General features: G+C 40.3%; 1 protein-coding gene across 1 annotated transcript in view; it reads left to right on the top strand.

Annotated features, from left to right (window-relative positions):
• Positions 1–19596, top strand: part of CACNA1C (calcium voltage-gated channel subunit alpha1 C) — a 456585-nt gene that overhangs the window by 273585 nt on the left and 163404 nt on the right. The window contains exons 6-7 of the mRNA XM_041484502.1: positions 16904–17065; positions 18683–18879. Of these exons, the coding sequence (XP_041340436.1) occupies positions 16904–17065; positions 18683–18879 (359 nt within the window). The remainder of the gene's footprint in view (positions 1–16903; positions 17066–18682; positions 18880–19596) is intronic.

The raw sequence follows: 19596 nt of genomic DNA on the forward strand, positions 1-19596 counted from the left end.
AGGGCAAAAAGAAACATCCAATTGGGCAACGAAGAAGCATGATCCAATTAAAGAAGAAAATCACTCCTGACTATTGGAAAGGGCAATGAGTTACTCCTACGTGTACTAGCTCATGCTCTTTTAATTTATAAAATTCCATTTCTATCACCTTTATTCTTGCTGCTCAATTATACCACCTCATACATTCTGTTCATTCTCTTTATGTTGTACTTTGTCTTAATGTAACTGCATTTTTGCCACTGGTTATTGTCTATCTGATATTTGCCAGACTTAATTGATAAGCTCTCCTAGACAATTTGGAAGTCATATGATTTGAGTAGCTGCTGTACTCCATATTTGTGTTTTGAACAAGATTCTCTGCTGACAACACAGATTTATGTGGGCAGAAGACCTTGCTACTCTTAATGAAGCTAGAGAGGAAACGTGACTGTTCCACTGAAACAAAAACTTGCCATGATGTCTCTCTTATTCTTTTTTTATTGTAGAACCACCGATAGCTAAGCCTGTGATGTGTTCAGGCTTCACTGGAGTCTTGTAGCAGGAGAGTTACTCAAAGGCAGTGCAGGTGCCTCTCTTGCACCAGTACTTACATGGTCTGCTGGAGATGCAGCAATTGTATAACAGGGAAAGAGAGGGATGAGCAAAAGGACCTAAGCCAAACCCTCCCCATGACAATGCAATGTCCTTCTGTTGGTGACACAGCAGCATGTAACTGGCAGAGTACATTTTTGAGTTCAATAAGACCAGAATTTTCATGTGTGGAATGCCTAGAGATGACTACTTTTTGTGCATTTCAATAATTAACTAGAACACATATTTTTTCAAAATGATGCTTATGTTTAAGTCCATGATTATTATTCTGAGTTTATGAGAAATTTGGCACCTTCAGACAAGGTGGATGAAAAATTTAGACATTTTTAGATTTTGGTCTGTCTCATTGCAATTAGAAATCTGCCCTGAATTGCTCTATTAAAATGTATAATCTTTCTTAGTCTCAGCAGTGTATTGTACTCCATATTTATTGCAGTGTTTTCTCATTGCCACAGTCATCTTCTATCCTTATCCCAAACTCTCTGGCATTAATCAAAATAATATTTTGAAGCTTTGTAATAGGTAGGAAAGTATTCTGCCTTTCCTTGCAATGTCCTGATAGATCTGAGCCATCCAGGTCTGTATATTTGGTGCCACATTCACCACGCACAGCAATGAAGATGAGAAGTAAAATACACCCTGAGGGCTCTGTGGGGAGAGTAATGCATGAGGAAAGGTTTTGCTCATTTGAGAGATGCTGGATTGGCAAAGTCACCCAGTTGTCTTTATTGTTAATTTGCTATATTATTGCATGTAGATGAAACAAGGAAATCACAGGTGTAATAGGACTGGATGTTTTCCTGTTTAGGTGTTTGTGTGTGTGGGGTTGCCTAAATATATTTTGTGTGCTAAATCACAATCAGGTTTTGGTGGAGAAGTAAGAGCAAAAGCTCTGAAATGCTTATAAGATACTGAGGTTATAATCTGTATTTCCCAATAATGACTGTTCCTAACACTAAGATTAGCAATATTTTTTTCTCCCCCTTTTCAAGAGATATGTTCAAATCTAATAATTTGAAATCACAGGGGAATTCTGTCTGTATGGGCTCATAATTCAGCAATACCTCACCCTGAAAAAAAAAATGGGGGGACGTTTGTAGCAAAATACAGAGTAACTTACAGAGTTTAAGACAGCAGAGACATGTCAGAACCACCATGGTAATTTTTCTAATGTAAGATTAAGGAACTGCTCTATCTCATCTTTGATTCCAGGACTTGGAATTTGCTATTGAATGATTTATAGTAAAATGGGTGTTTGATGCTTGTTGCCCATAAGCAGAGCTCTTAATGCTGTGAGCTAGAAACTGATACTATAGCAGAGACTTTGTCTTCCACCACACCTGATTTAGAAGTAGTGTACTTAACTGGGGGGAACAGGTTCAACATTTTCTATCTTGCATAATCCTTGTACACCTGAATAATTCTAGAAGCCAAATTGAACTTGTTTGTAGTTGAAACATCCTCGGAACCTCTTTGCTTGGTGTGTGGAGAAGGCTGGGCCAGTTAGGAAGGATCAAGCACCGTGTAGAGAGCCCAGTTCATGCTGCTGGCACTCTGCTCTGGAACCTGCCATTCTGCCTGCGCTGTGTAAAGCAGGGAGATCAAAATGATGATGTTTAGCCACCCTCAAATATTCTTTCCCAGGGAAAACACGCTATTCTCATCTGTAGCACGATTCCAACTGGGGTTTGCCAAACCACTTTGCTGGAGGGTGGCAACAGGACCTAGAGCAGCCCTAGATGTTGTCAGCTGTCTCTCTCTCTCTATCTCAATGTGCAGTGGTGACATTCACCCCAGTCCATCCCAGGCACTTGACTGTGTGGCCTGGGATTGCCCTCCTCCTTCCCAGCCACTGAGACAGCACAGCTCAACCCATTGCAATTATTCCACTTTGCAGCTGTTGAAACAAAGCATGTTCAATGCAATTATCTGGTTTGCATTGGGATTCTTTTTTATTTTTTCAGTGCCCAATCAAACTTTTCAACTGTAATTTCTCATTATTTTCTTTTCTGTGAGAGAAAATTAACACTGCGACATAGAGTTGAGGAAATAATGTAATTGAGGTAGCAAACACAGAGAATTCAAGGAATTCAAAATGACATCTCTTTTGATAACCATGTGTTTTTGAAATATGGCAAAGAAATGTTGAGCCATTGACTGTTTCTATTTGTTGAATAGCAGGTATTAAATCTTAAGGAAATGCTAACTGGTGTAAGGAAGTCCACTTTTAAAATGGATTTTTAAAATGTATATGCTTTTGAAATGGATTTTTAAAATGTATATGCTTCTAGAAAAGTACAGTTGCCAGGTGTGTCTTGCACGTGATTTGCATTTATTCACTGTCACTGGTGGAGCAAGGGACTGAAATCTGCCCTCCTGAGGTTATGCTATGACCTGCACACCAGGCAGGATTGTGGCTTGCCTTCAGTGGGAGGAGATGGGACAAGTGGCCTGATCAGAGCTCCCCAGGTGTGAAAGGTCTGTGTGTAGGAGCTAAAGAATACAGTAAGCTGTATCAGGAGGAAATCCTTATTAGGAGCCTTACTTAGCAGTTTACTGCCACCAAACCTACAAGATAAATGTCCTTGACAACACAGGGAATTACTTCATATAAATTTAGGCAAAATTTGGCTTCCAAATATTAGTTCTGCCTTAAATTTTGCTGTTGTTACAGTAAATAATGTCAGTTTTTGCCAAAAAAACCTTCCTTTTCTCTTGAGGTCCAGAAGCTGTAGCAAACGTGCTCTCAGGCAGATCCCTGAAGTTCTCCTTCATTCTTGAACAAGACTTCTTAACCCTCTGTGCCAACTCTCCAGCACATACAGCATAGTGAGAGGACAAGTTGCACCACCTTTCCCATGTCCTTGCCTTGCTGTTTTTAATCTCAAGTGGCCAATTTGTTTTGCTTTCATTACAAATGGGGAGGGAGTGGATTAGAAAGGATAGAACAGTCTGAACTAAATGTCCTCATTAGGCTTGTTTCTTCGTAGTTAACTGCAAGCCCTACACATGCCTGCAAGTCCTTTATTTACTTAGGTCACCCTTACTCAAGGGAGTAATTTGATTCCAGCCTAGCATCTGCCTTAGGTAAGGATCATCCCTGTGAGTAGGGGTTACACAACCAGGAATCAAAGCCTGCTTCCCTGAGAGGTACAGCCTGCAGAATGGTGTCATTTATGGCAAAAGAAGTTGAGTCTGTGTAGCAGTAGCAAAGAGGGGTTCATCTTGCTAAGGATGATTACTCACAGAGGCATGTTGTTGCTCTCATAAAGATTTCTCTCATATTTAAGGAACACCAATGAAAACAGGGAAATATTTATTTGATCTTGTCTATGCAGCTCTTTTAAAAATAACACTGACTACAAATTCATCCAATAACTGCCTCAGCCTGTATCCTACAAGTTACTGTGCATGCTGGCATGATTATTCAGCATGTCTTCACAACAGAAAAAATCCCAATATCATAATATGGGACCACATCAGAGTGTAGGCAGTCCCTTCCAAAAGAAAACAAACTGCATGCTGACATCAAAGAACAGACAGGGAGATAGTAAAAAAAATATCTCTTGGCTTATTAAGAGAATTTCCAGAAGGGCTCGGCATGGATCAAACATTTCTAGTACCTTTTTTTCATTCTTCAAGCAATGCCCTAAGTTTTTCAGATTGGATATAGGGCACAGGTCTGAAAGGGAACCCACGCCACCAAGAAGCTTGTCTTGAAGCATCTAAAAATCTAAGAATGCCATCTGCTGTCTCCTCAGAAGAGTTTGCATTGTATCTGTACAGGTTGTGGCTAACTGGTACAAACAGGAACACGTTGGGTTCCCAGTTGCTCACTTGTAAATTCTGGCTGCTGCTGTCACCACGCTAGGGAGGAAGATTTGGCTGTTTTCCACATCAAAGTAGGAAGGGCATGATCTGCTTTGGGTGTTTCTTACGTTCTCTCCCAGATGACACCTCTACTGCATCTGGTGTTGTCCCAAGCTTACAATGAATGTCATTGCATACTTTGATTTCAGTAGGCTGGATTTTGCATTGCTTATTAATTTAAAATCTTGTAAGCAATTATTTGAAGTCCTTTGTACATTTTCTGTAGTTATTGTGTGTCTATTAATGTGTTGCTGCCCTGATGGGACTTTTTAACTTTCTCTTTCTCATCCTGTCCCAAGGATGTGACTGGCACACACACTGGGTAGCAGTCAACTCAAAAGTGGGACACAGGAGAGTTCATAGGTTTTGTTCAGGATCTAAGGTGGTACATGGATGTTCTACCTCTCTGGCATCATTTGAATTACATCTGTCTGTCCAAGCCTTCCAAAAGCCTTGTTGGATGCCTGTGGTCCTTGTTGTGATTTTCAAAAAGCATTATCAAAATATCAGCAAAGCACAGAGCAGCAGACCAGTCAGATAGTGCTCTCAACCAGTGAATGCATTTAAGCCTGCCAATAGTTTGTTTTTGTTTTTTTTTTAATTATGGTCTGAATTTATAATAATATTGCATTTTGTTCAAGTGCTATATCAGGGAAAAAAAAAAAAAACCAAAAGCCAAAGCATGAATTAAGTACAGGCAAAGATGAGGAAATAGTATTTTTTTGTTTCAATGTCTACATAAATCTATAGGAGAACCCCTCTCTTTAATGTAGATTTTTCTGAAATTAGGTACTGCCTTAGTTGTGTCTGCTTGCTATTGCTGTTCTAGATGAGGCATGTTGGCTGGTATGAACAAGTAAAAAACTTTTCAATGCTTAAGATGTTCACTGATGGAACAAATTTGCTGTTTTGATCATGGAGAAGTATGGAAATGACAGCCCACCTAACCTGCCCAGTCTCTTAATGTTTTATCTAAGTTTTCCTTGTGCCAAGGAAAAGCGAAGGAGATCAGACATCTTTCTTAATCTCCTTTTTTTTCCAGAAGCAAATCCAATTCCTGTTTAACACATGTAACAATAACTTATCCCATATGTGTTTCGCCCTTTGTTGCAACTATTTTTTATGAGTTGAGAAGCTATGCCTTTCATTTTTTCAGTTTTAGATTATCTTCTGCTGGTTTGCCCTGCCACATCAATCACAATTCAGAAAACATCTGCTAACCCTCTGCAAAGAATCTTTTTTTCAATTTCTGTATTGCTAAAGTTTTACATCAGAAGCATTTTTGACAGACTGTAGCTCACGGGATAAAAGAAATAGAAGAAATTATAAAAATTCTATTTTTGTCACTTCTTTCCATAGGCCTTACTAAATGTTGTTTTCTTTAGCAGTGGAAATGGCTATAGAAATTCAATTTCTTTACAGGATTACAAAACATTCTCTCTAAACTTTCTTCAAGCATCTCATCTTTCAACCACACACCCCCCTTGCAGAGGGCTGAGGCAATGGTGTGAGAACTGGGGCATATCAAATGCTATACATCTTAGAAGTATAATCTGTTTGGGATGGTTATTTTCTGTTATTGCTCACACATTAAGCTAGCAGCCTGTCTGACATTTCTCTCTTTTTTTTTTTTTTTTTTTTTTTTTTTTTTTTTTTGGTATTGGTTGTTGGGTTTGGTGATTGGTTGGGGATTTTTTTTCCTGCAATAAGTTGTTCAGTACTTTTCTACAGCTGGCATTTTCTTGGAGGTTGTTGCTGTATATTGGCTTTTATTTGTACTGAAAATTACCAAGGGATAAATTTCCTTTTAATCAGGTTGGATGTCTTGATCAGTAGTCAAATCAATACATCCAGGTATGAAAACACACAGGCTTTACAAAGGCCTGTTCTAAATCTAACAGTTTTGGTTTTAATATGAACAGCACCCAATGAAAGAATTTAGCATTGAGTCTCACCCTTCCCCTCACAATATAGGTGAAAATTTAAACTCAAGCCTTTAGCCCACCTTTTGCTTTTCATATTCCAGTGCTGAGATTATTTCACTTTAAAACTTTGCTTTGGAGAAAGTCAGATTACTCTCAGATTTATATTTGTAGATTTCTGTATCTGTTAAGAATTTGAATTAGCTGATCAGATTGCAGCAGGAGAGCCTTATGATTCCCCCTTGGCAGCTTATTATATATAAAAAGTAATTGAAAAAAATAAATGTTTAATTCCAGTGCGTTCTAGCAACACATACACAATCTGTACAAAAATCCTTTGAACTAAGCAAGTTGTAAAGAGAGTTGCAAAGAAAGCAAATACCAATAAAGAACCATTCTTTCTCCTTAAAAATGCAATTTTGTGAAAATGGCAACCATTAATTTTTCTGTCCAAACATACTGGGGCTGCCTAGTGAGCTAAAGGACATTTTGCTTATTATGTCAGAAAGCTTTTTTTTCCCCCAAAGCATTTTATTATCTGATGTGTGCAAGAAGAGTTTTAAGTCTAATCAGGTTTATAAAAATCAAAAGCAACAGTCTCACTAATTTGGAAGAAAGGAAGCTGGAGTTTTAGGTATTCTGAGATGGGACTGATTAACCACTGAGTTGATAAGTCCCTAAATCCACTCTTTGTTCTTAAAACTAAGAGTCAGAGTTGCTCAGATTTGTCTGGCCATGTCTTTTTTTTTTTTTTCAGTTGTTTAGGAAGAGAAAACAAATCCCACATGTGCATCAAGACAGGAACACAGCAATGATCACACATTGTGGGGTTTGTATCAGCTCTTTAATTACCTGATCAGGTAGCTTTCTATTACTAGATTCTCAAAATTCTCCTAGAAACCCTCCATGACAGTGATTTGAAATGCCACACTGTGTCTCTCCAGGGCTCAGTCCCATTTGTGCTCATTAAGCACTATCCCAGCTTGAGAGCTTGGGTCAATTTTCCTCTCCAGGGCTATACAACCTATTATTTGTCACATACAGTGCTGAACTTCTATGCAGTCATCTAAAGACCAAGTTTTAGATTTTATCCAATATTTTGTTGTAGTCCTTCTATCATGAGAAGTTCAAACTTTGTATAACTCATAGTAAGCCACTTGTTGTTTGCTGGAGCGTTTAACCTGCAAGATCAATTTCTTTCATCAATATATTTTTCTCCACGTACTAAAAACCAGTAATCTTATAATCCCTGGCTGGACTTCTACATTTACAGAATCCCTGTTAACATTTGTTAACTTTTAAGGTGTTGTCTTTTCTAAACCTGTTCACAAGTGATGAGTTAGAACACCTGGAGAAGGACATCAAACAAAAAAAATACTCTTTATTATTTATAATAGAGAAAGGAGGCTAATGTCCACTTACCTGAGGAATTCTGTCAATAAACTGTAAAAAATGTTAACAATTTTATAAAGGTGTTTGTAACCAAAATGTCATTAATCTTCCACTCAAATGATTGAGACCCAATTGCTTTGAGGCCATTTCTGCTACCTTGAGGCTTTAGCACTTCCAGGTTTTCAAAGTTCCTTGTTTGCAAAATTATTTCCATAGGACATGTGTTAGGACATTTTTCAGAGCTGCACACAAACAGCATTTGCCATCCTGAAACAAGGCTTTTCCATCATTATCTCAGTTCAGAGGTTGTTTTAACTCTTGGCTTGGGTTTTGTTTTTTATGTTCACCTGACCAGACTGAAGACAGTACATCATGTTGACATATTCCTATCCAAGTCTTCTGACTGAATCCAGTAGCATGGGATTAGACCAAAATTTCCCCCTGTAAATATTGTTTCCTGTCACAGCTATGCTTGCATATGAAGAATTTTTAAAAAATAGAAATATGATGGGTCATTTCACTGAGAGCTAGGGCAGTCTTTGGGCCAGATTATCTTTGGGTTTGGATAGCTCTGTAGGAAGAGGAGCCAAGAAAAATTCTTCCTTTCTGTGGTCCTTCACAGTGGTTAAGAACAGATAAAACCTTTACAGTGACCCCATGAACAGTTTTCTCAGTCTGTGATCATCCTGTCAGCAGAAAATCAAAGCTATTTCCTGGGAAATAGTGACAGCTGATCCTTGCTGGCCTAGGAACTGCCAGGGTTCCTGAAGGCCCTTTACCTGCCTTAACTTTAATCCATCTTTAGAAGTCTCTCTCTGGCAGAGAGTATTTGACCTCAACCTCCATACTCTGGGTAAGACTACTTGGCAGCACGCTGTGGTCTTTGTTCAAAACAGCTTTGGAGTTTGCTCACTGGACTTCATTTTAGTTTTGTCCAATATGGCCTTTTTTTTTTTTTTTTTCTGTAATGTGGAATTTTCTGTAGGGATTTGGTTGCTGCTTTTCTCTGCATGCTCTTCCTCTTTATTCAGGTAGCTTCATGGAGGGGGACACCACACCATTTTTGGGTTTGATTTTTTTTTTTTACATTTAGAATCTGAAGATCTTGCCTGGATCTCATCCTCAGCTGAAATGAGCTAAAATCAAATGGTTAGAGAGTGAGGCTGAACTTGCAGGAGCTACCTCTTATGTTGGAACTGGAAAGATGAAGAAAGTCTTTTTAGCCATAAAGCAACTTTATAAGAAAGTGGACACTTACATACTTTGAACAAAAGGCTACTAAAAAGTTAAAGCCCTCCAGGAGGAGAGAGGGATGTTTCTGTGAGTGGTACTAGAGGTCTCTTCCAGCAGAGTCCAGGAGCCCAAGGCATGTGTGCATTTATCCAAGCATCCTCCTCAAGCTGGGGCTGTGTGGCCACCCTGCTCAGGAGAAGCTGCATGGTCTAAGTCAGGTCACTCTGGCAGGCAGAGGATGCTCAAGCTGAACTGCTTCCCAAGAGAAAAGGATCCAGAAAGAAGAGCTGGGATTTTTTTGCAGGAGCTACCTCTTATGTTGGAACTGGAAAGATGAAGAAAGTCTTTTTAGCCATAAAGCAACTTTATAAGAAAGTGGACACTTACATACTTTGAACAAAAGGCTACTAAAAAGTTAAAGCCCTCCAGGAGGAGAGAGGGATGTTTCTGTGAGTGGTACTAGAGGTCTCTTCCAGCAGAGTCCAGGAGCCCAAGGCATGTGTGCATTTATCCAAGCATCCTCCTCAAGCTGGGGCTGTGTGGCCACCCTGCTCAGGAGAAGCTGCATGGTCTAAGTCAGGTCACTCTGGCAGGCAGAGGATGCTCAAGCTGAACTGCTTCCCAAGAGAAAAGGATCCAGAAAGAAGAGCTGGGATTTTTTTTGTGGCTTTTGGTTTTGTTCTGCTGATCCTTTTCTTGCCTCAAAGGATGAGGCAAGGCTCATATTGCAAGACCTGGCAAACATAAAACAATTGTGTTCACATCCACATGCCCATTTGCATGAATCCCCTTGTGTGTGACTATTTCGGTTTGAGAAGTCAATGAAGACGTGGTTTGAAAATGCAGGAATGAGAACATCGTGAGCAGATGCCAAAACTTTCTTTTTTCTATTTTTTTACAGCACGTGGTTTTGAATTGAGTGCTAGTATATGTTTAAAAAGCATTGCCTACTCAAAAGTAGTCACCCTGCAGCTTGAAAATTTTCTTTCCTATTTCTTTTCACATCAACTAGTTTTCTGTCCTGTTTTGTGTCTTTCCTTACTATTCCAAGACTTTCCCTATTATTCTTGAAATAGAAATGACATCCACAGCCCCAAGAATGCTGGGCTACACCCACAGAATTTACTTTATCTACCAATCTGCCACTAACATTTTGAGAATCCAGCAAGACAGAAAAAGACTACCTCCCCAAACTGCTATTGTACAGCTGTCCTTAAATGAACTGTGTGATATGATTTCCCTTTGCAGCACTGGTGAAGAAAGTCCTCAATGATTTTTTCTCACAAATCATTGTAGATGTACTTATCTAAGATATCTTGCCACAGATATCTTTTTGTGCTTTTTGTGCTAAACCTATCTCTTGTTTTCCAGGCTTCCTTTGAAATTGCTATAAAACCTTCCATATTTATGAATATTTAATATTTTTCAATTTTCTTAGCCAATGTCCACATTTATTAAGTGATAAACATCCACTTTGGGGAATATTACTGGTTATATTGTTTGTGTTTTGGAAATAGAGCTGTAGTGGCAGTCTCTCAGTGCATTGTCAGAAATAAATGTGATTTGTGGGTAGATCTTGCTCGTGGCTGGGGATGGTGCATCAGCTCTACCACTTCAGAGTGGTTCCCAGAAGTGATCTGACTCAGGCCCTGTGCTGAGTCACAAATCCTCCCCTGCTTCCTTCTTGCTTGCACAAAGTAGTAGTTTTCTTCTGGACTGTATTAGCAGGAAAAGAATTGTTTCCCACACCCCTGGCACTGCCTTAAGTATGAAAATGTATTTTTTTTTTTGTGTGTGTGTGTATAGGAAGGCAGAGGAAGGATGGTCCTCTCCTTTCCCTTTTATTCCTGCTCACTTTTAGGAGGTCATTTTTGAGAGACTGTGCTTGCTCACAGCCCTGGTTCAGGCAAAATTTATCCCTGAAAAACCAATGGAAGAATAGACTCAGGATATGCTTTCTCTGAGGACCTGAGCTGCTACCATGATGGGAACAGGAAACTGCCCGGTCCAGCAAACAAAGCTTGATCCAAAATTGATGACACATGAAAATTGTGAGAGGGCTCTGCTTGGCAAGGCCTGAATGTTAGTTCTGAGACCAACGTCCCAACAATGGTTTAAGCTTTGCCTGTGGAACTCAGTCGTGACAGGCACTTCCAAAGCAGGCAGAAGTCTGAGCCCAGAAAATGGGCTCAGATGAAAGAATGGCTCAGCCTGAAAGGTGCAGTGTTTGAGTGTCCAAACACACTGCCCCTTGGACAAAAGCAGCTCCTGGTAATTGCCACGGCACCCCTAATGTCCAAATAGCTCCAAAAAGTGCAGTGACTGCTTCAAGAGCAGGGCTCCTGATTACTGAGTGTCCTTGCAAATAAAATAAATGGAAATGTTGGTGGTCAGGATGAGATCTAAAAAGCCTTTGGGAAGTTAGGAAATCACAGCTCCAGATGTGCTCAGTGAGGATGAGGAGGGCCCCCCCTGCCCAGGGCTGCTCTCAGGGTGTTCCTGTTCCTGCTGCACTGGGTGATCTCCGGGAATCTCTCCAAGGACAGCAGTGGCAGCATTTGCAGGGCAGGGGAGCCCCTGGGTGCTCCTGGCATTGCTCAGGTGTGCACAGGGACAATCCCTGTGCCCCAGGGAATGCAGGAGAGGGGAGCAGCACTCCTGAGCAGGTGGGGCAGTGCAGGGAAGATCCTTTTTCTTTCTCTTTTTGAATTTATCTTCCCAGTCCGGTCCCAGTGCTCCTGGTCCCCTGCCCAGTGCCCCCAGTCCCTCCCTAGTGTGCCCCAGTGACCCCAGAGTTTGAGGGAAAAGTGATTTGAGAGGAAATTTCACTTTGTCTGTGTTTAAATTGCAGGGGATCCCCTTTCACCTGTGATTTTAAGGGTATCAGTTCAAAGAAAACCAACCTTTCCCATAATTTAAAGGTATTGAAGAGAAATTGTTGTTTCCTAGTTTAAATGGAAGGCAATAACCTTTCTGATGCCATTTTATAGATTTGAGTTGAGGGAAAATCTCCCATTTTCATCATCTTAAGGCTTAAATTGCAAGGGAATCCTTGTTTTCCCTTCGTTTTAAGGGTTTAAATTCAGAGGATATTCTCCTTTTCCAATATTTGAGTTATTTAAGTAGAGGGGGAAAGGGAAGAAAAAGAGAGAGAAAAAACGTCAGGAAATGTAAAGTGAAAAATGACAGGAAATGAGAGGAGAAAAAGGAGAGAAAAAAGGGCAGGAAATATGAAGAGTACAAAAGGACAGGAAACCTAAGAGGAAAAGGGCAGGAAATGTGAGGTAATCAACACTCATGCACCAATTAATTGGGAATTTATGAACATCACTGTGCAACAGAGAAGAGATATTATCTTTTTGAGAAAAAACCTGGCAGAATCAGCCTCAGGAAGAAGATTTTTTGGGTCTGAAAGTTCACTGTCTTGAAAAAAAAAAAAAAAAAAAGGCAAGTTAGGTGTTTCTAAGAATTGTCTTATTTTTTATAGGCATGTCTTTCTTGAGAGGAATTCTGTATTAGCAAACCTACCATTAATTTCCTTATGTTTCACAATGCAACAATGCCAAGTGAGTTTTAGCAGCTGGGTCTTTTTCTTGTGCCATCTTGCTAAATGTTGGTTGAAATCCAAAAAAGCTTGTAAGTACACAAGGGGATCTGTAGGTAATCCCATTGCTGTAGGTGCAGCCACTCACTTGCTCAAAGATAAAGCACATTCTTCAAGAACTGCCTGAACCGATGAGACAGCAACCAGCCCCTCTCATCATCTTCATGAGAGAAAACCACAGCATCATATAATAGCTCTAAAACTACTGCAGCAGCCCTAAAAGTGCATTTCCCATAGCTTTGAGAAAGATTTATGTTATTGGTATAAGCTTTTTTCCTCCGTTCTTGCATGGTCCCTCTTCTTCCCGGTTGTATTCTAAACTTTTGGGTTAATGCAGAGGCTAAAAAGGGCTTGACCTGGTATAAAAAGCAATGTTTTTCCCATGTAATAAATATTTAAAATGTTTTATCAGTGAAAATAAATCCTAAATTCTGTGAGCCCAGGGAACAGCATTAACATGTTTTGCTTGCTGAAACATTTATGGAATCAGTGTCAGCCAACAGAACAGAGCCAAGAGGATTTTTTTAAAGGTAAACTGAAGTGCTTTTAAAATAAATACTAAGAGTTGTTTAAGATCTTCAATTATTAACAGATGAAAAGTGTGGGCTGAAAAAGTGCAAACAATCCCTTTCGTTGCACTTTCCCTAATCCCTGTGCAGCTCTCTTGTCCAGCCTGGAGTGAGCTCCTCAAGGCAGATGCTGCACCTTAACAGATGTCTGGAGAGAGTCTAGAACACACATAAGTCGATTTAGAATGCCAAATATTTGAAAACCCTTTATTTTTATATTTACTTCTCAGGACTTAAGTTCAAGACCCCGTGTTTATGGTTGGCCAGTGCTGACATTGCCAGCCTCTGCAAACAGCACTGTAAAAACTTGGCTCTGCTGTAGAAAGCAGTTATTGGCATCACCTCCTTTAAATCCAGAGGCCAGCTCTGCAGTCTGATCAGGTCACCAGGCACTCTGGTTTAATTATGATTATCAGCTGCACAGCTCATTGCTAGAACTGCAAGCCTTACCTCCACCAGTGAGACAAAAATGCCAAAGAGATGCAATGGTGTGAACACCCATGTGGGGTGATGCCTGTGTATTGCACCATGCAAATGGTACATGAGCTGGGACAGAGAAATCATTCTTTTATAAGCTGAACTCTCTTTTCTTCCTCTGCATAGAGAAAGAGCCCATTAAAATGTGTAGAATTCTCACCACTGGTTAAAAAATCTTTGTGGCTGCTTCTAAGGGGGTGGTTCTCCTTGATTTACTCTGATCAGGAGCAAGTCTGCACCTCTGGAGTTTCAGAACACAGATTTGGTGTGTTTTGAAGCGTGTGAGGTTTCTATTAAAAAACTGGCTCTGCTCCGCATACCCATGGCTCCTCACCTGTCCTTTAATCCCTCCTCATCCCCTCTCCCTGCTCTCCCCTTTGCCAGTACAAGAAGTTTTCCTCGTGCCATTCTTTGCAGCAGCTCTCGGTGCTGCAAGCGGCTCCTGACAGAATAAAGCAATTTACAGGCAGCTGCTGTGTTGCAGCAAGGAGCTCAACAACTTGTGGGGAGCCTGGTGATGTGCATGGATCTCTTGCCCCTCTGCAGACAGCATCCATTACGTCTCCTGAGGGCATTTGTAAAGTTGCCACATAGTGGTTTTTAGCTTTTAGAAACTCTCTGAATACTTTGGTGGTAACATATTTAAGTTTGCCAATTACTGGAATCGTCTAGATTTAAAAACAGGCTGTGCCCTAAAGGGATATTGCACAGCACACACACCAACTCATGCTAAAAGCATTCCGTACCTCATGTCCTCTTCAAAATTGGCTTATTATCCTCAAGAAGCTTTTCTCCAAGCTGGCTGAAGGTGCTGTACATCTTCTGGTGGTACATGTTCTCCTCGACCATCTAAACATCATCTCAAGTTCATGGTGCAAACCGTTGTTTTCACAAACACTGCTTTGTTCACACAAAGGGAGTTGCTTTGTGCAGATATTATCTTCTCTGGACATCTGTAGTAGGCTGAAGCACTTTCGTGGCGTGGGTGTTAATGAAGCTGTTTTTAAAATGAGAGAGCTTTTGTGTTCATCTTTTTGTCTGTCCTCAGTACCCTCTCAGGAATACTGAGTATAACCTAAATGGATGTTAAAATTAATTAATTATAATAATTAAGGGTAAATTACATAAAACCTGGTGTTAGAACTTTTAACTTCATAAGCTTGGCTACATTTTGGATTAACAAGACTCCTAAAGTCACTGAAAAGGGAGGTCTTTATTTGCTTTTGTGAAGATTTATATGAAGCAACAAATATTTCAGTCTGCAAAGTTTGTGGGGTTTTTTTCAGGTTTGCATCCATCTGTAGTCTTTTAACTTTCTTGTACTGTTGTACCTTGTTTAGGAGAAGGTGATACATTGTTTTAATTTTCTGGGGAATGTAACATTCCTGACCAATGCAAAAAATTGGAGCAATGCTGGTGTTGACTGCACTTCATTTTCTGTGCATATTTAGAATTAGTAGGCTGGGGCATTTAGAGGAAAAGGTTGACTGCCTAATGTAAACACAGCAAATTTTTTTCCCCAGAGATATTGCTTATTGAGAAAAGCACCCAGAAGCAACTGAGCAAGCAGAGTGGCCAACTCTTGTGCAGCATGTTTTGATTCTGTCAGTGTTATAGTTCACGTAGGAGTGTCTGTGAAAGCCAGAATGTTTCATGCTGAATGGCACTACCTTTGGATAGATAGCTGAACCACCTGTAGACACCTGAGAAAGTGTCCTGACATTTGAGAGGTGTTAGAATCCAGCCAGTATTTGCTAGCAGGCAGTGAGGGATGCTGCTGGCCAGGGCAGCTGATGCCACTTTTGGTTGCTTCTGCTGTGTTCCATCACAGCTGTGGAGCAAAGGCAGTCTCAGCCTTATCTGTAAGCTGACAAATGGATTGCCTACAAGGGAAAGTGCTTGTCAAGAGATGTGTCATCCTCATTAGAAAGTATTTAAATTAGTTTGGGAGGAAAAAAAAAAGTCTAAGATCTTAGATGATAGATTTTAAAAGTTATTAGTTATCACAAGCTCTCTTGGCAGATGTATAACAGACATTTACAACTCATGAATCACATTTTTCAAAAATCACAGCTAATACCAACTTCTCTGAGGAGATGACAGCATTTGCAGGAGACATTAATGACTTTTGGCTCTCAGTCATTGCAAAATCATAAGCTTGTAATTGTTCTGATCTGGCTATTTGTAGACTATAGATTTCTAAAGGCCTCTCAATGCTTCCATCATTAATAACTTGCCAGTGACAGTGATTGCCATCATTCTTACTCAAAGTGATAACTTTAAGACCTTTCTAAATGCAAATCCTTACTAAAGGCTTATGAGGCTGGCTTTGTTATTCTGGTTTTACAAAATGAGGGGAAGGAGACAGAGGGAGGCACATGAATCTGCAGCTTGAGTCAAGTGCATCTGAGGGTACAGCTGCTTAGTGATTTAGAAAACTTGTCTACAAGTCACCTTCCCTGGGCCATTCTGGGAATGTCTGGCTTGCTCATGATTAGGATTTTCAACAGCCTCATATCTTAACAATCATGTAATAATATTTTGCTCATACCCATTTCTGGGCAACCTCTGTTAAAAGGTGATCCATAAATTTTGGGACAAAACCAGCACTGCTTGTTCTGATTTTCCCTCTGTTGAGACTGAAGTTAGATGAGGTGGATGTGGAGCACAGGAAGATCCTAAGAAGGCTGGGAGCTCTCACTCAGTATGAGTTTGGTGATTCTTGGGCATCTCAGGCTCTGCCTGGGACTGGCTTTACTTCTGAAAACCTCCAGCATCAGGGTAGGGACAGTTTGCCACCTCTCCCCATGATCTGGAGTGCAGCTCTGTGCACCCCAGCATTTTCCTTTTGTATCATGGTTCTTGTGCCTCTTCAGGCCTGGTTTTTCCTTATTTTTCCCCTGCTTTAACTCTCCTCAACACCTTGTGTGCAACACCTTGTTCTTGCTTTTCAAGAACAAGCAAGCCAGCTGACATATTCCCTCCTCAGGATGAGGATATTCTGGTGCCAGGTGAGGTAGTACCTGTTTCACTTTGGCCTGAGATCTGGAAGCAATGGTAAATTCTTGAAATGTTGGGGATCTTCTGGAGGGAGGTAATCTGTAAATGTACATCTTTGCATCATCAAGATAATGAGTTCAGGTGGGGGGGGGGGGGAAATAAAACTGAAACACTACTGTGCAATTTATAGCCTCTCTGAATTTTGTTCTCTTGCTGACAAGTGCTTCCTTCTGTTCTCTCTGCAGGTCTCCAGGTGGTTTTAAATTCAATTATCAAGGCCATGGTCCCTTTGTTGCATATTGCCCTGCTGGTGCTGTTTGTCATTATTATCTATGCCATCATTGGACTGGAGTTATTCATGGGGAAGATGCATAAGACCTGCTACCATGTGCAAGGGGGACTGATAGGTAAGGGGAACACACACAAGCACACAAGATTTTCAGAGGGAGGCTTTTCCCTTGTGTAATAGAGCATTTCTTCTGGCCCAGGAGATGGGTGGCTCTTGCTCACTGCTTATGTACTTCTTAGGGGTTTCACAGTTTTACCACTGCAGATTGAGCTACACAGAAATTGGTGTCACAGAAATGAACACCTCATGTATTTTATTATTAATGTCATACACAAATGCATCTTTGTTTTAAACCAGTATCATTGTAAAGGAATACATAATTCAGGGCAATACCTTTTTTTTCTTTAGTCACAGGCTGCAACTTTGGTTAGAAGTGCAACCAGAAAGAAAATAAAATTATATTATTGGGAAGAAACTTTTTTACATCAAATCCATCAGGAAATATATTTATTTCAAATTATTTACAGAAAGAAATATTCACATTTCAAAACAATTTAATTGCACTGTCACTCATTTAACCATCTGTTAATTTTAGTTTGATTTATTAATCTTGAACAGCAGCTATTTCTCATGTGGTAGAGGGTATTAATGCCTAATACCCAGTTCAGCTCATAAGAAAACAGTCTACAGCAGAAAATTTTTTCAAAAGTTCTGCATTTTCTGCTTTTATAGTGTTGGCAGATTTCATTTTCTGGACATGATGCTAGAACTATAATGAGCTGTCACTGTGGTTTGCATCTTTAAAGTGGGTGTATTTTTCTCCATTCTGTCTGGAAGTATTTACATTACAGCATCTAATTCTGATATTACTGTTTCTGGCATTCTTTTGCGATCAGAATGTGATCACAATTTTGGAAAATTACATTGTTTACCATATAATAAGAAGAGAAGCAAATATACACATACATACATACCTGCATCTGTTGAAAATGTAGCACTAAGATCTGAAATCTGTATATTTTTAAAAAATCATATTGCAGAAGGTTTTGTGCTTATAAAAATGTTTTATGGAGCATTCTTTATGTAGCAAGGCATTTTGTTTGCTTTGTTGTATAGGTTGTCAGGTCTTTGAAAACACCTGTGCAGAATAAGGGGTGGATAACCAAGCGCAGCCTTAGAGTTTCTGAGTGCCACTGGGCCACTGATAAAATGCCACACATCATCTAAATGCCAAAAGAGCAGAGCCCCAGACACTCCCTGCTGTAATTCAGCAGTGGCCCAGTGCCACATCAGCCTGTCTCCCGAGCTCTGAAGCCTGTCTGCTGCAGGGGCTCAGCCTCCTCCAGCAGTGCCAGTCAGTGCTGTGCCTCCCAGATTAACCCAGATGCCAGGTGACTGCCAGGAGAGCGCTGGCATGACACACAGCCTAATGAAACATGATAGCCTTGATCTGATGCTCCCTGTCATGTTGAAAGGCATGAATTCTTCCACGCAGGAGGGTATGCTTTGGGGGAAAAAAAGTTCATCTCTGTTTTGACTATAAAATTTGACAGCTTGGCTATTATTTTTTGCAAAAAGAAAGTGAAGCTCGACAGTGAGCACTTGCCTGTGTATTCCTGAGAAATCTGTCAAACTCACTGGGAAATACATTTGTTAAAATCTGATATCCTTCACTTGCTTATCAATGTGCCAAATGGTTTATTTCAGCTGTTTTCTCCCCCTTCTCTCCTTTAAGATACACCTGCAGAGGATGATCCGTCTCCGTGTGCCCCCCAGTCTGCCCACGGGCGGCAGTGTCAGAACGGCACCGAGTGCAAGGCGGGCTGGGAGGGACCTAAGCATGGCATTACCAACTTTGACAATTTTGCTTTTGCCATGCTCACGGTGTTTCAGTGCATCACCATGGAGGGCTGGACAGATGTGCTGTACTGGGTACGTATCCGAAAATGACGGGCTGAGAGTCCTGCTCGTGCTCACAGCTCTGTTGAAACTTGGGGGCTTTAGCTTTCTTGCTTGTTCTCTAGAGTGAAGGCATGGTTGCTAGCATGGAGCTTGAATTAACTCAACTTACTGCTCAGTAAAGTGGAGGGGTTATCTGATGCAATGAAACCAAATGTAAATGTTGACTTTCCATTGATATTTTAATTTTGAATTATGGCAGATGGCTTATTGATTTGAAGGTTTGCAATGTACCTTGGTTGAGCAGAAAGTCATTGAAAGACCCTCTCTGCAGGAGTGAAACATCTCGTGCATCTCCAGATTACTGATGTAGAAGAACTTGTGACAGACAACCATGTGCTCTACCCATGGCATTTGTGTTACAAAGGCACTACACTGATCAGCTCATAGGTTTTAAAAGGCCTCACAAATTCCAACAGCACTCCTGATTATGAGTTTTGTCATAGAAGAATTTATTCTAATGCTATTAGCTCTGATACTGGTATCAATCATGCTCGTACATTTGTCAAAACATGATATTACCTGTCATATAAATGGAGACTCGTCCTGTAGCCTAATTCTGGGCATTTCAGCAGCTTTAGTTTGTACCTTTTAATTCCTAATGTATTGGGAAATTCACTGCAATACAATTATACTGCAGAAGTTAATATTAGGTTTAGCTTTCACCAGTAAATCATAGATAAATGTGTT

The sequence above is a fragment of the Pyrgilauda ruficollis genome, unplaced genomic scaffold, assembly GCF_017590135.1.
Source record: "Pyrgilauda ruficollis isolate IOZ18807 unplaced genomic scaffold, ASM1759013v1 scaffold66, whole genome shotgun sequence".
Taxonomy (NCBI): domain Eukaryota; kingdom Metazoa; phylum Chordata; class Aves; order Passeriformes; family Passeridae; genus Pyrgilauda; species Pyrgilauda ruficollis.